The sequence below is a fragment of the Desmodus rotundus genome, chromosome 8, assembly GCF_022682495.2.
Source record: "Desmodus rotundus isolate HL8 chromosome 8, HLdesRot8A.1, whole genome shotgun sequence".
In the NCBI taxonomy this organism is placed as follows: Eukaryota; Metazoa; Chordata; class Mammalia; order Chiroptera; family Phyllostomidae; genus Desmodus; species Desmodus rotundus.
Window position 1 is genome coordinate 100,891,879 of NC_071394.1, and position 18,957 is coordinate 100,910,835.

Sequence of the window (18,957 nt, forward strand, 5' to 3'; positions counted from 1 at the left end):
CCTATTTTGTAAAGGAAGAAAGAAAATTTCCTCCATTTGCATATGACAAAATTGTCTATGTAGACAATCCAAAGAAATCTATTTTTAAAAACTCCTGGAATAAATGAGTTTAGTTTGCAAGATAGAAATCAACAAAAATCAATCACATTTCTATATACGAATAACAAACACGTGAAAGCCAAAACTGCAACAGTACCTTTTACAGTTGAGCTAAATAAAATGAAATACTTAGGTATAAATCAACAAAACACGTATAGAATTTACATCCTAAAATTACACGATGTTGTGAAAGAACTCAAAGACCGCGACGAGCGGCAAGATTTACGTATTCATACATCCGCAGACTCGAAAGTTCAATCAAGAAGGAAGTCACTCACTTAAGGAAATTCTACAAGATGTATTCCGTCCAAAGAAAAGCGGTCCCCAGATAGAAGAAGGTCTGATATGCAAAAAGAAATGGAGTACAAAGAAAATGGCAAACACATGGGCAAATTTTACTTTTTGCCAATTTTATTTATCTTTTCAAAGACCGGCTTTCTTAGTTTCATCCATCTTTTCTATTGTTTTTTTAATTTTCTATTCTGTTTACTTCTCTTCTGATCTTAACTGTTTCCTTCCTTCTGTTTACTTTGGGTTTCGTTTGTTCTTTTTCTAGCTCCCTTAGATGGAGAGTGAGATTGTTTACTTGGGAATTGTCTTGTTTCTGAAGGGAGGCCTAGATAACTAGGAACTTCTCTCTTAGAACTGCTTTTGCATCCCATTAATTTTGAAAAGTCGTGTTTCCATTTTCATTTGCTTCAAAATTATTTTTGGTTCCTGTTTCATTTCTTCTTTGACCCATTGGTTGTTTAGGAGCATGTTGTTTAGTCTCTACATAGTTGTATATAATCCTAATCTCCTTTACAGTTTTCTCCCTGTAGTGGATTTCTAACTTTTGCCATCGTGGTTGGGAAAGATGCTTGATATGATTTCAGTCTTCTTGAATTTATTGAGGCCTGTTTTATGGCATAATATGTGATCCATCCTGGAGAACGTTCCATGAGAAGATTTAAATGTGATTGGTGTATAAAACAGAATTATATGGTCTAATAAGGCCTGGAGGATAAATAGACTTAAAATATCTACAATAATAATAAGGAAGGTGGTGGTAAATAGAGTTGCGGAGTCCTGAAGTCCTTGTGTTGTCGAGGAAGATAGTAAAGGTCTTAATTTACTTTGGATGTAAGAATGCATATGTAAGTTTCAGTGTGGAAAAAAATGAATGAAGTCCAAAGACAGGCAGAAAAGGAGAAAAAAACATAAAACTTGTGACAAAAAAGAAGCACAGAGTAAGTTGGTAGCTTGGAACTTAAATAAGTCAACATTCACATTAAATGTAAGTAAACGTAATGTTCCTGGTAAAAATCAGTAATTGTCACACTTGACCCCCCAAAATTTCATTCAGCCATTTACAAAAGTTGTGCTTAAAACAGAAGTATAGAAAGGTTCAAAGAGAAAGGTTAGTAAAATATGCCACACATATTAATCAAAATAAAGCTATTGAGACTACATTAATATCAGACATACAGACTTTAAGTCAAGAAACATTGTTAAAGAAGCTTGAGTCACAGAAAGATATGTAAGAATAATAAATATATAGGCAATAACATATCCTTAAAATATATGAAACAAAAGTTGAAAGAACTTTTTAACAGGAAAAATAGAAAACTCCATAATCATAGTGGGAGATTTTAACATGCCTCTCTCAGTAACTAATACAACAGGCAGACCAAAAAATCAGTAAAAATATAGACTTAAAACAATTAGCAGTCTTGACTGAATGGACAGAACATTGTACCCAAAAATTAGAATACACATTCTTTTTAAGCAAACATGGATCATTTACCAAATCCAGCTTGCCATATTCTGGGACATGAAGCAAGCATCAACACATTTAAAGTGATTAAAATCAATATAGAGTATGTTCTCTGAGTACAGTGCGACAAAGCTAAAAATCAATAACAAAAAGATAACCGAAAATCTCATTGCGTTTGATAGTTTAAAAATACTTCTAAATAACTTTTTGGTGGATCAAAAAGACATAATGATGGAAATTAGAAAATATTTTGAACTGAATGATTACAAAAACACTACATATCAAAATGTGTGGGATCCAAGACATGCTTAGAGAGAAACTTTATAGCCTGAACTGTGTATATTAGAAAATAAGAAAAACCACAGATTAGCTAGCTGAGCATCCATCACTAGAAGTTAGAAAAAGAATAGCAAATTAACACCAAGAAAGTAAGAGGATAGAATTAATAAAAAATAAGCAGAAATAGATGAAATGGAAAACAAATACTCAGTAGATATCAATAAAGCCAAAAGTGGTTCTTTGAAAAGACTAATAAAATGCAAACCTCTCTAAGATTGAGCAAGGAATATATCCAAAGTAACCTGAAACACTAATTTGAGAGAATATACGCTGCACCCCTATGTCCATTGCAGCATTGTTTACACCAAGATTTGGAAGCAGCTCAAGTGCCCATCAGTAAATGAGTGGGTAAAACGGCTGCGGTACATTTACACAATGGAATACTACTTGGCTATTCAAAAAGAAGGAAATGTAACCTTTTGTGACAGCATGGATGGACCTAGAGAGTATTATGTTAAGTGAAATAAGCCAGTCAAAGAAAGACAAATATCATGTGATTTCACTTATATGTGGAATTTAATGAACAAAACAAACAAAATAGAAACAGACTCGTGCATACAGAGAACAGACTGACAGCGGTCCGAGAGGAGGGCGGTTGCAGGGCTGGGTGTGAAAGTTGAAGGGATTAAGGGAAAACAAAAACCATGATAGACACAGACAACAGTATGGTGATGACCAGAGGGAAAAGAGGGAGGGGGAGGCAGAGAGTGTAAAGGGATGATAAATGGTGATGGAAGGAGACTTGACTTTGGGTGGTGAACTCACAGTACAGTGTACAGATGATGTGTTGTAGAACTGGACACTTGAGACCTATGTAATTTTATTAACCAATGCTACCCCAATAAATTCAATAAAAAAATTTTAAAAGAAAGGAGGTAGTGGGAATAATACAAGGATACCTGCTAATACCATCTTTATTCAGCATTATACTACCACTCTTAAATGATGTAACAACAAAAATAAGTAAAAGGTATACAGATTGGAAATGAATCAGCAAAATGCTCGGTATTTTCAGATGGTATTATTTTGAACATAAAAGATCCAAAAGACTGCAGATAAATGATTAGAATCTGTAAGAGTTGAGCAAGGTTACTGGATACAAGATACTAAGTCAAGAGTATTTCTAATGTCAGCAACAAATGGAAAAAAATGTATTTTTTAAAAATGACATTTGTAGTGGCATCCAAAAAATTAAGTACCTACAAATAAATCTTACAAAGATGTGTAAGTGCTCTACATGAAAAATTGTAAACCTTTAGAGACATTTAAGACCTAAATAAATGGAAAGATGTACCACGCTCATGGATTGGGAGACTCAATAGTGTAACCATGTCAGTTCTCCCCAAATTGAATTATGAATTCAGTTCAATTCCTGTCAGTATTTCAGCAGGGTTTTGGGTTGGGCTGGGGGATTTAATTTTGTGGAACTTGACCAGCTCTTTCTAAAATGTATATGGAAAATGCCGAAAGTCAAAAATTGCCAAGACACTCTCGAAGAACAGGGTGGGAGAGTTTGCTTATCAGGTACCAGGATGTACATACAGCAAAGCTACATTAAGCAAACAGTGTTTCAATGCACAAGGACAGGCGAATAGAGCAGCAGAACAGAGAGCAGGGAAGCAGGCCCACGCACAGATGGACACTTGGTGTCGTCGCGGATGGCCATGCGCAGTGGGGCGGTGGGGTCTGTTTTGTAAATGCTGCTGGAATGATTGACCGTACAAGTGGAAAGTGACTTAATATGCTCACGTCATGCACAGAGTTCCAAATGTGAAAAACAAAACTATAAACCTTTTATGAGATAACATAGGAAAATGTCTTTGTCGTATAAAATGTACTCATCATAAAGGAAAAAACTAATACCCCAACTACATTAAATGAAGACCTTTTGTTTTTGAAAATATTCTATGAAAAGAAAAATAAGCCATGAAATAAGAGATTTATGACATATAACCAGCCAACAAAAGGCTAGTATTTGAAATATATTAAGAACTCTACACATAAATGATTGAAAGGCAAAATATGGGCAAGAGATTGGAACAGGTACTTCACACAAAAAACTAAGTTTGCATGCTTAGTAATATATATGACCAAAGGCTCAGTCTCACTTGTAAGCGGGAAACAAACATGAACACCACAGTGAACTCCAACTGCACGTCTATGAGAGGAGAAAACCCTGACAATAGCCCCACGTGACATGGTGTGGGGCAGATGAAACTCATACACCACTGGTTGGAGGACAAACAGCTACAACCACATTAGAAAACTTCAGTGCCGTCTAGTAAAGCTGCAAACATACCTCCCCTATGACTCAGCGGCTCCACTCTGAGGTATGTATCCTAAGCAACGCGAGCCTGTGTGCACAGGGGGACTTGTGCAAGAATTTTATAACAGCCTTGTTTGTGTTTGTCTAAAGCCAGAATCCAGCTGAGTCCATCAGCAGTAAAACAGATCAATTATCTGGTCATATGATCAGACAGTGGAATGTTATGCAGCAATAAAACCAGTTGTACCACATGAATCTTACTCATATAAAGTGAAAAAGGCTTAACAAAAAAGTACATTCAGTATGCCTCCATTTATGAAACTTTCAGAAGGCGGCAACATGAATCTATGTTTTTTAAGGCTGCATAAGTACATGAAACTTATTTATTCTAATACATTAGTAATAAAGGCAACACTATAAAGGAAAGCAAGAGAATTAATATTCTAAAAGTAAGAATGGTGATGAACTTCCATCAGAGTGGGGTTGTGATGGGGACCTCCAGTGTGCTGGCAGTGTTCCGTGTCTTAACCCACGTGGTGGTTAGAGCAGGGTGTACCTTATACCTCTGCGTCAAATCGTGTGTGTCTTATGTGCCTTTATTTGCATGTTATATTTCCTAATACAGTTTTTAAATATGTACATATTTACTAAATCAAAATATTTTCCCACTACATAAACCTTACCTAATTTCATCCTACCACAAGATCCTGCCAAGCAGGTCTTAATTCATTTTACAGATAAGAAAACTGAAGTTCAAATGGCTAAGTATTTTATTTTTTCCAAGAGTTTGATAATTTGGCTAAGGTGTCCTGTGAACTCCTACCCAAGGGCTTGGAGCCCATTCATAGCTGCTCCGTGTGGGTGGTCTCTGTAGCTCCTACAATATCACCGTAGCTCTCCACTTAGAATGCCCCGTTCTCCAGACCCTGGGCCATGCAGCCTCACTAATGAGCACAGCCCCATCTTCCCACACCAGACCTTCCCATTCCCTTACCGCACACTCCCCCAAAGCCAGCCTGGGGCTTGCGCTCCACCTTCTGCCCATCCCCCACCCTCCTGGTTCCGCTAAAGCCCAGCCCAACATCTTTGATCCAGAAAATGTCCTGTTTGGGCTAAGAAACTATATGTCACTAATGTCCCATTCTTGATTAGAGAATGATGGTGCCTTTGTTAAGTCCCAGACGGGAGAAGTCATGGTGTTCCTCCTACATACACTGACCCAAACTGTCCACATCGCTATCTGGGAGCCTCGTCTGGCTCCACCCTCACAACCTTCCTCTCGGGGTGTTACTCTGGTTGGAGAAGACTCTGGAGGAGAAGAACATGGTCCCTCAGGTGGCCTACCCCTTGCCTCAGGGAGCTGGCCCCTCAGGAGAGAATGCCAGGATGAGACAGAGGCTTTTAGCACCCGCCTGAATTCAGGCTGCCAGATGGCTAGCGTTTGTAAGTGCGACACCACTGCTCTCCTTTGCTTAGGAATGTACCAGGTGGTCAGGGGTATCATCTCTCCTGTCAACGACAGCTACAAGAAGAAAGACCTGGCGGCTGCCCACCACCGAGTGACCATGGTCCGGCTGGCCCTGCAGATGTCCGACTGGATTAGGGTGGACGCCTGGGAGAGTGAGCAGGCGCAGTGGATGGAAACGGTGGAGGTGTTGAGGTAACAGTGAGCATTCACTTGTGAGATGACCAGGGGCCATGGGACATGTCTACAGGGCCCACGGGGTGAAAGGTGGGGATGGAGTGTCGAGTGGGGCTTCAGCTAGGCCTTCTGAGCCAAAATCCAAGAAGCACTTCACCCCAGAGGGAGAGACACCAACAGACGCGTGTTCTCAGATAGGTCCAGAATGAAAAAAATCACAAACCACTGCCTCTCGGGATGGGCTTCTAGAAAAGCCCAGTCTTGTTTGAGTGGGCTGCACCGTCTGGCCCCAGCGCCACTGCGGAGTAGCTGTATGGCTCTAGACATTCGACCTAACTTCTGAGACACATTTCTCACTGGCAAAATGGGGACAATAATTCCTAACTAGGATTTCAAAGATGTAATTAACTTTTCTGACCCAGAACCACATAAGACTATCCAGTAAGTGGGACCTTTTATTATTGTCTTCCTTGAGTAGGTTGAAGACTGGGTGTACATAACGGGCCGTCTCTTTCTAACTATACAAAGCCTGGGCTCTACGAATCTAGACTTTAAAATACTGGGGGGAAGCTATGAATCTAGAAATAGTTACGCCTTTTTCCCTCTGGGAATTGCTGTTAGCATTCAGCATGAGTAATTTGCTGTTTAAAAGCCCTGGCGAGTCCTGCATGTTCGGACAATGGGTCGCTGGCGAGTGTCTGGGGAACAACAGTACAGGAGTTTGCTAGAGAAGCAGAAGCCCCGCCTGTCCCTGGCTGTCACAGGGGGTTGTGAGGTGGGCCTGCCTCACCCCAGTGACAGCCAGCTCTGCTGGAAGGGATTGCAAATTGCGGGCTGTGTCTTTACCTATTTGGAAGCACAAGGGTTGTCAGAATAGGAAGCACAAGGGACAATGTCAAATAATTAGCAGCTCTGTTTGTAATCTGTTTAGATTTTCATTTTTTACTTCAAAGTCACTTCGGAGAAAAATGTTTACCTTTTGAGTACAGGTAAACACTTATTTACATACCCTGGTTCTTAGAATTTACCTCTTAGGGCGGAAAGAACCAGCTAAAAGCATGCAGCAGTTACAGTGCTAGTTCAGAACCACTGCCGAGTTAAAAGGAGAATAAGTATGAAATAATTATTAGGACGTGTGCTCTCTCTTTCTTGTAACAGAAGGAATAAATTTACACCTAGATCATTTTTTCAGAATAAGCCATATAGTCAGCTCTCATTATCTAGGCTAACGGAAGAGCAGAAACAAAACAATAGACAAGCTAACAAATGATTTAGTTTGAGTATATAAGCAGAAACAGATGCTGCCCTCGGCCCTGTGGAGTGTGGCCGAGGGCCCAGATTTTGGAGCACAATTTACTAGCTAAGTGACTTGATGTAAGTGAGTTAGCCTCTCTGAGCCTCAATTTCTCACCTAATAATACGGGGATGACACCATCTACTTCACTGGGTACAGTGTGAATTAGATAGTGTAGGGAAAAACGCCTGGTTTCTGGTAGGTTCTGAATAATGTTAGCTACATTCCCTACATCCCTAACACTGGCCTATAATTTATCCTCAAAGCAGAGAAGCCATTCTTGGATAAATAGGAACTAACCACATTACTACATCATATTACTAGTGTTTCTGCTGCAAAATGCAGGTGTGAGCTAAAATTTTACTGAACGCATTTTTTTTTTTTTTTTACTATATCCTTTAGTTCAGTGCTTCTCAGCCCTGGCTGCACATTGAATCACTTAGGGACCTTTCAAAAGTGTCAATGCTGCCCTGACTGGTGTGGCTCAGTTGGTTGGTCAACATCCCACTAAGCGGAAGGTCTCCGGTTAGATTCCTGGTCAGGGCACATGCCTAGGTTTCAGATTCGGTCCCCAGTAACCAATCAGTGTTTCTCCTTAACATCAATATTTCTCTCCCTCTCCTTCTCCCTCCCTCCCCCTCTCTCTAAACATAAATAAAGTGTCCGTGCCTGAGTCTTACTCCAGAGGCTGGGATGTCATTGGTCTGGGTGGAGCATCAGGATTTTTAAGAGCTCCCTGGTGATTTTAATGTGTGGCCAGGACTGAGGCCACAGCCTCAGTTGCCTTGGCAACTTGTATGTGAATCAGGCTTTTCATTAGTATCGAGATCTTTGCAAACCAGTGGTCTGAACTCTGGCTGCAGGGATCACTTGGGAAGCTTTTTGAAAAGAAATGTTCACCCCGCCCCAAGATTATTGTTTGCCTGGGAAGCTTTTTTAAAAAATGTTCAGCACCCCCACCTCAAGATTATGATTTGTCTGCATTGGGGTATAGGCATGGGCAATTTTTTACAAGTCCCCAAATGATTTATTTTGTTTAGCCAAGGTTGAGAACCCACTGATACAGATAGTCAACACCATTTCATGAGATAGCTGATTATCAGATATTTTTTCAATATTTGGAGCGAGCTTCATCTCCAAGTGCATCAGAACATTTGATTTGATTACTAATGTTTTTCTAAACAACCAGAAGCACTTTTATTTTTTTTAAGATTGAAAATCTGGTTAAAGTTGTAAAGCTGGGTGATTTTAGAAGCTTGGTACAGCCACTCCACCCTTTGCTCAATTTAGTATCTTCTTGATAGATTCAACAGTGAATTTCCATCACAGTAAAGTGACAAATGCCACTGAAAAGTGAACTCGCTGTGGAGCTTATTGAGGATTCTTTTTCTCCTCATCAGGTTGCTTATTTTTACTCTTAATTTTTAAATCCGGGCCAGCTGTCATGCTTTTCGGGCATTTGATAACTCATTTCCTTTTCCCCATGTTGCGGGGGGAGAGCCTTGCACACACACCACTGGCTGCGAGCCGTCATCGTCCTCTCTTGTGCCCCTTTGCAGACATAATCTTACGTTGTCCTCATTTTACAGGTGAAGAAACTGAGGTTTACAGAAGCTAAGTTATCACAGTCATATAACAAATAAGCGAGTGGTGGAGCCCCAGTCTGTTGGCCCCGAAGCCGTGCCCATGGCCATCTTCAACACCAACACCAGGGGTCGACCGGCGGGAACAGCCCGTGGCTGACTTTGCTCCTGCCACGGCGGCCCTTTGATTGGGTGTCCCTGGAGACCAGTGGGGCTACTTAGGACATAGAGAACATGTTGCCAGGGTCACCCAGGGTCAGTCCTCAGGCCCAGGGCCGGGCACGCCAGGGTACCACTCAGGCAACAAGAGGAAGGGATGGCCACTTCCCACAGAGGCAGAGGGAGGTCTATGAGTAAGAGGCATTTGGCACCAAAAGTAATCATTTGCACACCAGAGTTCAGAGACCTAGCTAATTATTCAAAGTAGGGTTAACTTGAACTAGGAGCTTCAAGGTAAGTAAAATGAAATGACAATCACCAACTTTTATTGATCACCTACTATGTGTACCAGGCACTTTCATGTATATAACCTCTAACCAGCTCAGCAACTCTGAGAAGTAGGTGGGTTTAGCCCCATTTTACAGATTAGGAAATGGAGGCTCTAGAAGGGGCAGTAACGTACGCAAAGTCCTACAATCAGAAAACAGAAGTGAAACCCCAGCCTCCTCCAATCTGATGTGAGATTTCAGACTAACCCAGGAGTGAAACCTCACAGATGAACCTTAGCAAAACCAAAGCAGAAAGACAATATGAAAACACAGCTAGGCCTTAAGAAAACTTGGCTGAGCCTCTGAGGTCACCAGGAAAGACTTTGGACCAGAATTAAATGTGTTTATTTATCCACTCCTTCCATCGTTCCTGAATTCATCCAACCTAGGTAAGCAGTTCTTGGGTACTAAGACTATAAGGATGAATTAAATGAGCTCCCTGCTCACAATCTGGTGGGCAAGATAGACTGACAGCAATAATAACAATACAATAAGAGCTAACATTTATTAGGCACTTCCAGTGTATGGGCCAGTGCTAAGCTCTTCAGTTAATCTTCACAACAGCCCCCTGTGTAGGTACTGTCATTATCCCCCACCCTACAGGTGAGGAAACTGGAGACAGGTTGCAGGAGGCACTCACCAAGATTGCAGAGCTACAAGCTAGAACCAGAGTTCCAGCCCAGGCAGTCTAACCCTGGAACTTCACCCTTACACTGAGCCTTCCCTCAGTAATAATCAGCACCAAGCCTCTTCCCCAGCATTTGGCAGGGTAGAGCACGCCCTCCTTCATGATCTCGCGATACTCAGTAGAGACGAGGCCAGAGTTAACTAGCAATTAACAGACTAGGTCAGTGAGACGCTGAGAGTGTTAGTGACCCATCCAGGATCATACATGCAGAAGAACCTAAACTTGAACCCACCTTCTCTGGCTGCAAAGCACATGCTTTCACCACCAGGCACTGCTCCCTCCCAGATACAGCTCTAGTTAATGCGTAACACAGTAGGTAGAAGATGGACCGTCAAGTCGATATGACATAGTGATTACCTATGTTTGATTTTTTACAAAATGGCACCGCTGTCACTTGCTTTGCAGAAGACAGAGTGCTAAAAGAGCCACGCGTGCCAAATCGGTGTGAGTCTAATCATATTTGAAATGTTAACGTGTAACGAGACCGCTCTGCACACACTGTTCAGTGCACTTGGCGTGTCCCTCCCCGTTAGTCTTCATAACCGCGCATTGGGGGCAGGCACTGCCATTTCTCCTCCTTGTGCAGATGCTGAGCCGTGCACACAGAGACTCTGAGCCATCACCCTCTGCAGTTCTACGACACTAACTTACGATGAGAGCGAGCATCTCTTTCGGGAGCCAGCTGTGGGCCAGTGCCTACTGTGCAGTAGCTCAGTTACCTTTACAGAAGTCTGAAAAGTGGGTATTACTGTCCTGGCTTTACAAATGAAACTTTGTATTTTGAACTCTGGTCTGTCTGATTCTAATAGCCCATGTCCTTAATCCCTACTCAACTCTTTTTTTTTTAAGTGAGATATTGAAAGAAAATGTGCAAAGAGTAGAATTATGCTAATTTCTCCCCTTTCACACAGGGCTCACAGAAGGTAGTGAACTTTCTTGGACAGGGCATTCTGGAAGGACCCCACAGCATCTGCTTTCTATCTAGCACCTGACACAGGGCCCAGCACATAGTAGGCCCTCAGCAAGTATTTGTGGAATGTGCTTCCTAAAACGCAGGCTGAGACTTAACATCTGAGAGCCCCGGGGCGGTTCTGAGGGACTGAGCCACACAGACACACCCTGAGCCCTATCTTTACAACACAGGCATCATCGCCACCAGCTGCTCAGATCTCTGCCCCTGGAGGAAGGCCCGGACCAAGGCAAAGCTGTCTCCCCGGTGCCCGCAGGTGGGTGCTGACCCCCTTGTCTGTGGGAGGGAGAGCTGATGGGAGTCATAGCTCTCTGGGCATAGATCAGCATTTTGAGGCCCGCCTAGTTGGGGTGACACGTCCCAGGCTGAAAGGTCAAATTGAACAATCTGCCATCACCCCTTGTAAATCATTATGCTGTTTGGGGATTTTCTGCCCCCAAAGGGATTTACTTACTCTTGTGACTTGTACTTGTGACATGGATTATAGTCAGGGTGACACAGGGATAAATGGGTGAGTGATGCTGGGGGTTTTTTAAAGCCTTAGCCTTTTTGTTTTGTTTTTTGTTCTTTTTTTTATGTTTTTTTTGAATACAAAATGTGCCATTATAACCCTTAAACTGAGGGTTCATAATACTTATAATACTTACAATACTTACAGCAGTGTTAACTCTGTAAGTGGTTTACTCAGGAGACAAAACCTGTTTTTAAAGGAATTTAAAGTTGATTTGGATTATTCTTTGAATTTGTACCCCTGTTGTCAACTCCTGGAGAGTGAGTGATGGAAACTTGTCAGCTCTCATTTCAAAGTGGTGTCTTTCTCTAATGGCAGCTGTGGTACTGGGGGGTCAAATGCACGGCCCCCTCTTGCAAACAGACAGAAGCACCAGGTGATGGGAGGGCAGGAACACAAGGGAATTAATTACCAGTCCCACTGGGCTGCAACTCCAGTAGCCCCATCGGTGGCTCTCCCAGTGCTGGTTGGTGAGACGCTGTTTCCAGATCAGAAGAGCTAGGGAATGTCATGGTGGAGCAAACCTACACTGGTTTCTTCACTGCAGGGCTTTCCCGAGCCGCTGCGGTGTTCATGTGCGTTGTGACTCTACAGGAAAGGGAAATAGCAACTATTATTGCCATGTTTTAGTCACGGAACTCTTAACGCATATTGGTGTTTCTCAGAACTGGTACTTCCCAGAACACAGATTGGACTCGAAAGTGCCACCAGGTCCTAAAGGTTTAATGCAGCAGTCCCCAAATGCTGGTCACTCACAACAGACTCACCTGTGAGGCTTGTTAAAAACACTAAGTCCCAGGCCACCCCCCAGACCTCCTGAGTGGGAAGGGCACCTGGGAATCTGCATGTTTCATAGACATTATAGGGATGTGCTTTGCAGTTCTGGGGAACTGTGCACTTGAGAAAGAATCTAGTAGAGAAGGACTCAGAGTCTCCTGTATGATGAGCTTACACAATGTGGATTATATTCCTCTAGTCTCTGCCTCTCCTCGTGGCTGCATAGGCTCCTCCCTCTGCCCCCCAGTCAGGAGCACAGTGCTGTGTTAATTCTCAGCCTTTTGCCTCCTTTCTGAGTAATCTCTGGCTCAGCAGTCCCTCCTAATAGGGTTCTAGAGATGTGGACCAGGCTGTGGACTCAGGCTGAGAACAGAGACAGCCTACCCCAGCCCCTGACCTGAGCTGGAAGCAGGCTGTGAGTGGTGGTGGGCCAGGCATGGATTAGGAATGCTGCCTGGAGGAGGAGACACCTGCCCTGAGATTCCTGGGATCAGTAAGTCATCTGGGGTTGGGGGCATTTCTGGGCAGGAGGGCAGCTGAGCAAGGCACCAAGGCAGGAAACAGTGGAGGTGCTGGGCAGCCTGTGCTGCTGGGGAGTGCTGGGGCCCCCAGTAAGAGGTGGGGAGCTCCCAGTGCTGTGGGAGGCATGCTGCCCTGAGGCTCCCATATTCTCACACTTCACCTCTCTGCAGAGGCCTCCAGAATCCTTGTTTCCTCAGCTCTTTACCTGGCCTGCCCCTTCCCATCTTGGCTCCCCTGTTGAAACCTCTCTGACCTGCGAGGCCCAGTTTGGAACACAGCTTCCACGTGAAACCAGTCCCAGCTGCCTTCACTGAGATGGGATCTCTTGCTCCCTCTGCCAGAGCTCATGGCTCACTCTTCCTGGGTTTGCTTCTCTTGGGGCTCCCAGCCTACTCTGCTGGGCCCCTTTCTCTCTGTTCAAACCCTAAATCCTACTCTTGTTATCTTCTAAAGTAACTGTTAAAAAGGAAGTTTACACTGAATGGAAAGTGGGCTTTTCGGTTTACCAGAATTTATCAGGGGCTTTAAAAATGTCCATGTCCCTTGCTTGATATAGTTCTCTCCTAGGAATCTGGCTGTGGAAAGAATTAGAAATCAGGACAAAGATTTATGCAGAAAGATGTTTATCACAGCAATTCTTATAATGGCAGAAAATAAAAGCAACCTCAATGTTTAAATATACGGGAATGTGCAAGTAAATCATACCGTGTACATGGAATGAAGAATGTACACAAAAGCTTTCTGTGATATGCAGGAATGCTTATGAGGTAAGTAGAAAAACAGCAAGATACAATTCTGTATATATAACCTCAAGTATATTTTACAAGGGTAAATATTTTAAAATTACACCAAATATTGGTGGTTTGTAGAAAGCAGAATGATTGTTATTGTTGTTTCCTATTTTTAACACGTATTTTCTATATGTTAAGTAATTGACACAGATCTTATGTTTGTAATCAGAAAAAAATACTAGAGCAATTAAAAAAAGGAAGGTGAACCGTGTTCATGGATTGGAAGAATTAACATCATCAAAATGTCCATACTACCCAAAGCAATCTATAGATTCAACACAATCCCTGTTAAAATACCAATGACATATTTCACAGATAGAGAACAAACATTTCAAAAATTTATATGGAACCATAAACGACCTGAATAGCCACAGCCATCTTGAGAAAGAAGAACAAAGCAGGAGGGATCACCATACCTGACATCATCAAATTATATTACAAGGCCACGATAATCAAAACAGTCTGGTACTGGCATAAGAACAGACACGTAGATCAATGGAACAAATAAAGAGCCCACAAATAAACCCAAGTCTCTATGACCAATTAATATTTGACAAAGGGGGCAGAAGTGTAAAATGGAGTGAAAATAGCCTCTTCAACAAATGGTGTTGGGAGATCTGGACAGCTACATGCAAAAAATGAAACTGGATCACCAACTTACACCATACACAAAAATAAACTCAAGATGAATAAAAGACTTACATATAAGTCATGATAACATAAAAGTACTAGAGGAGAATATGGGCAGGAAAATCTCAGATATTCCACACAGCAATATTTTCACTGATATGTCCCCTAATGCAAGGGACATAAAGGAAAGAATAAACAAATGGGACCTCATCAAAATAAGCTTCTGCACAGCTAAAGAAAACATCAGCAAAATGAAAAGGGAACCAACTGTATGGAAAAATATATTTGCCAATGATATCTTGAACAAGGGTTTTATCTCCAAAATATATAAAGAACTCACACAACTCCACTCCAGGAAGACAAACAATCCAATTAAAAAATGGGCAAAGGACCGGAACAGACACTTCTCCAAGGAGGACATATAGAGAGCCCAGAGACATATGATAGGATGGTCAGCATCACTGGCCATTAGAGAGATGCAAATTAAAACCACAATGAGATACCACTTCACACCAGTCAGAATGGCCATCATAAACAAAGTAAACAATAAGTGCTGGTGAGGTTGTGGAGAAAAGGGAACCCTAGTTCATTGTTGGTGGGAATGCAGACTGGTGCAGCCTTTGTGGAAAATAGTATGGAATTTCCTTAAAAATTTTAAAATGGAACTGCCTTTTGACCTGGCAGTTCCACTGCTGGGACTATACCCTAAGAATCCTGAAACACTAATTCTAAAGAACCAATGCATCCCAATGTTCACAGCAGCACAATTTACAATAGCCAAGTACTGGAAGCAGCCTAAGTGCCCATCAGTAAATGAGTGGATCAAAAAACTATGGTACATTTACACAATGGAATTCTTCACAGCAGAGAGAAAGAAGGAGCTCCTACTCTTTGTGACAGCATGGATGGAACTGGACAGCATTATGCTAAGTGAAATAAGCTAAGACTGAAAGGCAAATACCATATGATCTCACCTTTAACTGGAACGTAATCAACAAAACAAACAAGCAAGCAAAATATAACCAGAGACATAGAAATTAAGAACAAACTGACAGTAAGCAGAGGGGAGGGAGGTGGGGGATAACAGGAAAGAAGGGAAAGGGTCATCAAGAAACACGTATAAAGGACCCGTGGCCAAAGCCGGGGAAGGACTGAGGGTGGGGCGGGGGAAAATGGTGGCGGGATAATGGAGACAACTGTACTGGAAAAACAAAAAAATTGTAAAGACAAAATAAAAATAAAGATAAAAAAGGAAGGTGCAGTTTTTCTCAGCAGAAGCTTGGCTTCTGGTGAGATAGATGGCTTGCATGTTACTAGTGACATATTTCTAAAGGACCACTTTGTGTGCTGAGTATTTTATTGTGTGCTGTTTTACCCTGGGATTGCAGATTCCGGGCTGAGCTCAGCATTTTCTGGCTGCCAGAGCCCAGCTTTGCCCATGGCTCCTGTGATTTGCAGTCCTCCTTGGCCTCACCAGTGTCATGTGGATTGCTTGCTCCGTTCTGGGCGACTTGGATGTGACACTGGGATGGATGATGCCTGGGTCCTTTAACAGCCCAGCCCAACTGGGTCTGTCGTTTGTGAAGGTGGTCCCCGCCCTTGGCCGATGGGGCTGGACCCAGCTCAGCGACCCTCAGAGGACCTCCTTTCCATACAGCCCCAGCAGGCACTTCATCTGGTTCCTCTCCACACTCACTCGTCTGGTGAATTTGGCTACTTGTGTGCAGATGCAATACCTGGCTTCATCTCCGTGTCCTCCTGTGCAGACCCAGAAGTCCCGCACTCCTGCGCGTGACTATGTGGCCCACGTGGCCGTGTCCGTACCCTGCACTAGGCAGGACATTCACATAGCATTCACTCCCTCACTCAATTTCCACAGGAGGTTGTATCATCCCCACTGTACAGCCGAGGAGGCAGGCTTATCTGCTGCGTCCCAGGTCCCAGCAGATCTGAAATTCAAATCCAGAGCTGACTGACCGCAGGGTGGACGCTCTTTAATGTCATAGAGTAGGGCAACTGGACACTCAGACAAAAAGGTCCTGGCCGCGCTTGCCTCACACTCCATGTAAATCTGTGCTTCATCTGCTTTGCAAAGCCTGTGGCTGCTCAGACCACACTGCCTGAAAATGCCAGTGGATGTCCTATTGATGCCGCTGTGTCACGGCTCAGACAAACCAAAGTGTCAGCCTTCATTCAACACCTCAGACTTACAGTCGTGGGACTTGCATGGTCGGAGCCACTCAATCTGAAGATGCTGTAGCTGTGAGGGGCATGGATTTGAAAGGGACAGGCGAGCACTTCTGTGAGGCCCGGTGACAGGACTACCCACAGCTGGAGTCTGAGACGCCTGTTGCTGGAAGACCTGCCTCTGGCTTGAACAGGGGAGGTATGAGCATTTATTCCCTGCAGGCAAGGGCTCAGAATGGATCACATTCGTTACTGTCATTGTTAATGAATCAAGCAGGATCTAGTACTAAAGCTGATATGTGGAAATTGTGCCCACAAATATCTGACCTTTGAGAACAGGGGTTTTTTGCCCCAGTCCTCAGGAGACCCTGGAATTAAATGCACATCATTTAACCTCCCCCGTAGGAAGACAATATAAAAACCACCCGGCTATTTGAAAGGACAAACTCTGGTCTTACGCTATATTACAGTGGTTGAATAAGACAGAAATTAGAGTAAAACCTCACTAGTGCAGAAGAGTTCAAATCCACATATATGTTGGAGCAATGGGACAGCCCAAATTAGTGAGAAGGGTGAGTTATTGAATTTTTAAATGCAGTTTTATTGATTTTCAAAAGGCCAGGAGATACCTCATAAGTGTCCGATGGATGTGTTGATGAATGAATCGGTGGGTGAGTAGGTGGATGGATGGATGGATGGATGGATGGATGGAAGCTAACACACACCACACTTACTCTGTTCCAATTACTGTTCTAAGTACTTTTCATTTATAAGTTCATTTGATTCCAAAATAATCCTATTTAATAAGTACTGTTAGTATCCTCATTTTAAAGTTGAGGCCACACAGCTGTTGAATGACAGAACCAGCATTTGAATCTAGGGTGCCTGGCTCTAGAATCCTAGTTCTTAACCGTGGAGTTCATGAATACACGCATTAATAAATGTTTGACTCTCCTTTCATTATGCCAACGTCGTGCGGCTTGAGTGTTTCACAGGTGTGTTCCTGTAATTTCATCTGCTGGGTAAACTAGTCCGTTGCCCACCACGTCCTAGATGGGAAACCGAAGAAGGAAGGATCTTGGCTCTAGTCCCACCGCAGCCCGTGCCCAGCTGAGGCGGGAATTCAGACATCTCTGTGACACTTTCAGTTTCTCACTTTCCATCCCACAGCTGGTCGAGTGCGCCTCTTAAAACTCATCTCTGTGGTCCATGTCCAGATTCCTTTGAAGGTTACACAGTAGAGGAGCCTAAACTGAATGTTTATATCAGGTTTTTTCCCAGCAGATGGTATCCCTGAAGCTCCTCCCACCTGAGGTTTCATGGTGACTGAGAGATGCCTGCACTCTCAGAGCCCAGCCTTTGCTGTTTACTGAAGATAGAATCCACCTCCCAAAGGACTAGAGGTCCTCCTGGTTGCTTCTACCATGGACTTGATTTTTCCTTTCCAAATGGAGGGCTTCTCAGTTCTGATGCATGTACAATTCCTGCCAGCAGGCGGCAGCAGAGCCTAGCAGTTACAGATGCCCCACCTGGAGGCTGGCTTGTCAGTTTTGAATCCTATCTGCTCTGACTAAATAAGTGACTTCAGGCAAGTCACTTGCCTCTCTGTGCCTCCATTTCTCCCTCTGCAAAATGGACACAACATTAATACCAACCTTATAAAGTTGTTCTGAGGCTCAAATGAGATTATACACTGAAGGCGCCTGACAATCAGTAGCACTTATAGCCCTGGCTGGTGTAGCTCAGTGGGCTGAGCACAGGCCTGCAAACCAAAGGGTCACTGGTTCAATTCCCAGTCAGGGCACATGCCTGGGTTGCGGGCCAGGTCCCCAGTAGGAGGCGTGTGAGAGGCAACCATACGTTGGTGTTTCTCTCCCTCTCCCCTTCCCCCGCCCCCCCCGGCTCTAAAAATAAATAAATAAAATCTTAAAAAACAATGTATTGGATACTCATAGCAAGCATCCAATAAATGTTAGGTATTCTTTTATCAGCACAATCACCGTTCAGTTAGAACAAATGTCAAAGGATTACCCACTTTGATGAGTTGTTCTAGAGCTTTGTTTCATTGGAAACAGACGAAAAGGTCATCAGCTGGGGTCTTAGAGGCCTTTTGGTTATACTTTATAATTAACTTTTATGGTGAGGTCTTACTTATAGAGACGTACCCGTGTTGGAGCTGAAATAGATTTTGAGAGGGGCAGAAACATGCCTGAGGCCCACAGCTTGTTAGTTCTAGGGTTTCAAGAAGTGTACCTCTGTCAGAAGGTGGGGTTCTGGGTACCGCACAGCCACCTTTGGACCCCTCAGCCACAGACTGGTGGTATAACACTGAAAATAAAAACTGTTTTGTATTACAGTACTTGGCACTTTGCCAATATAAAACAAAAGATTTATTGATTGGATTATTACCTACA

General features: G+C 43.2%; 1 protein-coding gene across 9 annotated transcripts in view; it reads left to right on the forward strand.

Annotated features, from left to right (window-relative positions):
* Positions 1–18,957, forward strand: part of NMNAT3 (nicotinamide nucleotide adenylyltransferase 3) — a 110,085-nt gene that overhangs the window by 75,809 nt on the left and 15,319 nt on the right. For 7 of the 9 annotated variants that reach the window (XM_053929758.2, XM_045199842.3, XM_053929755.2 and 4 more), the window contains 2 exons: positions 5,937–6,120; positions 11,299–11,381. The exons of 1 other annotated variant lie outside the window; for it this stretch is intronic. In XM_053929758.2, coding sequence (XP_053785733.1) covers positions 5,937–6,120; positions 11,299–11,381 — 267 coding nt within the window. The remainder of the gene's footprint in view (positions 1–5,936; positions 6,121–11,298; positions 11,382–18,957) is intronic. One more of the 9 variants, XM_053929756.2, reaches the window with a different exon arrangement.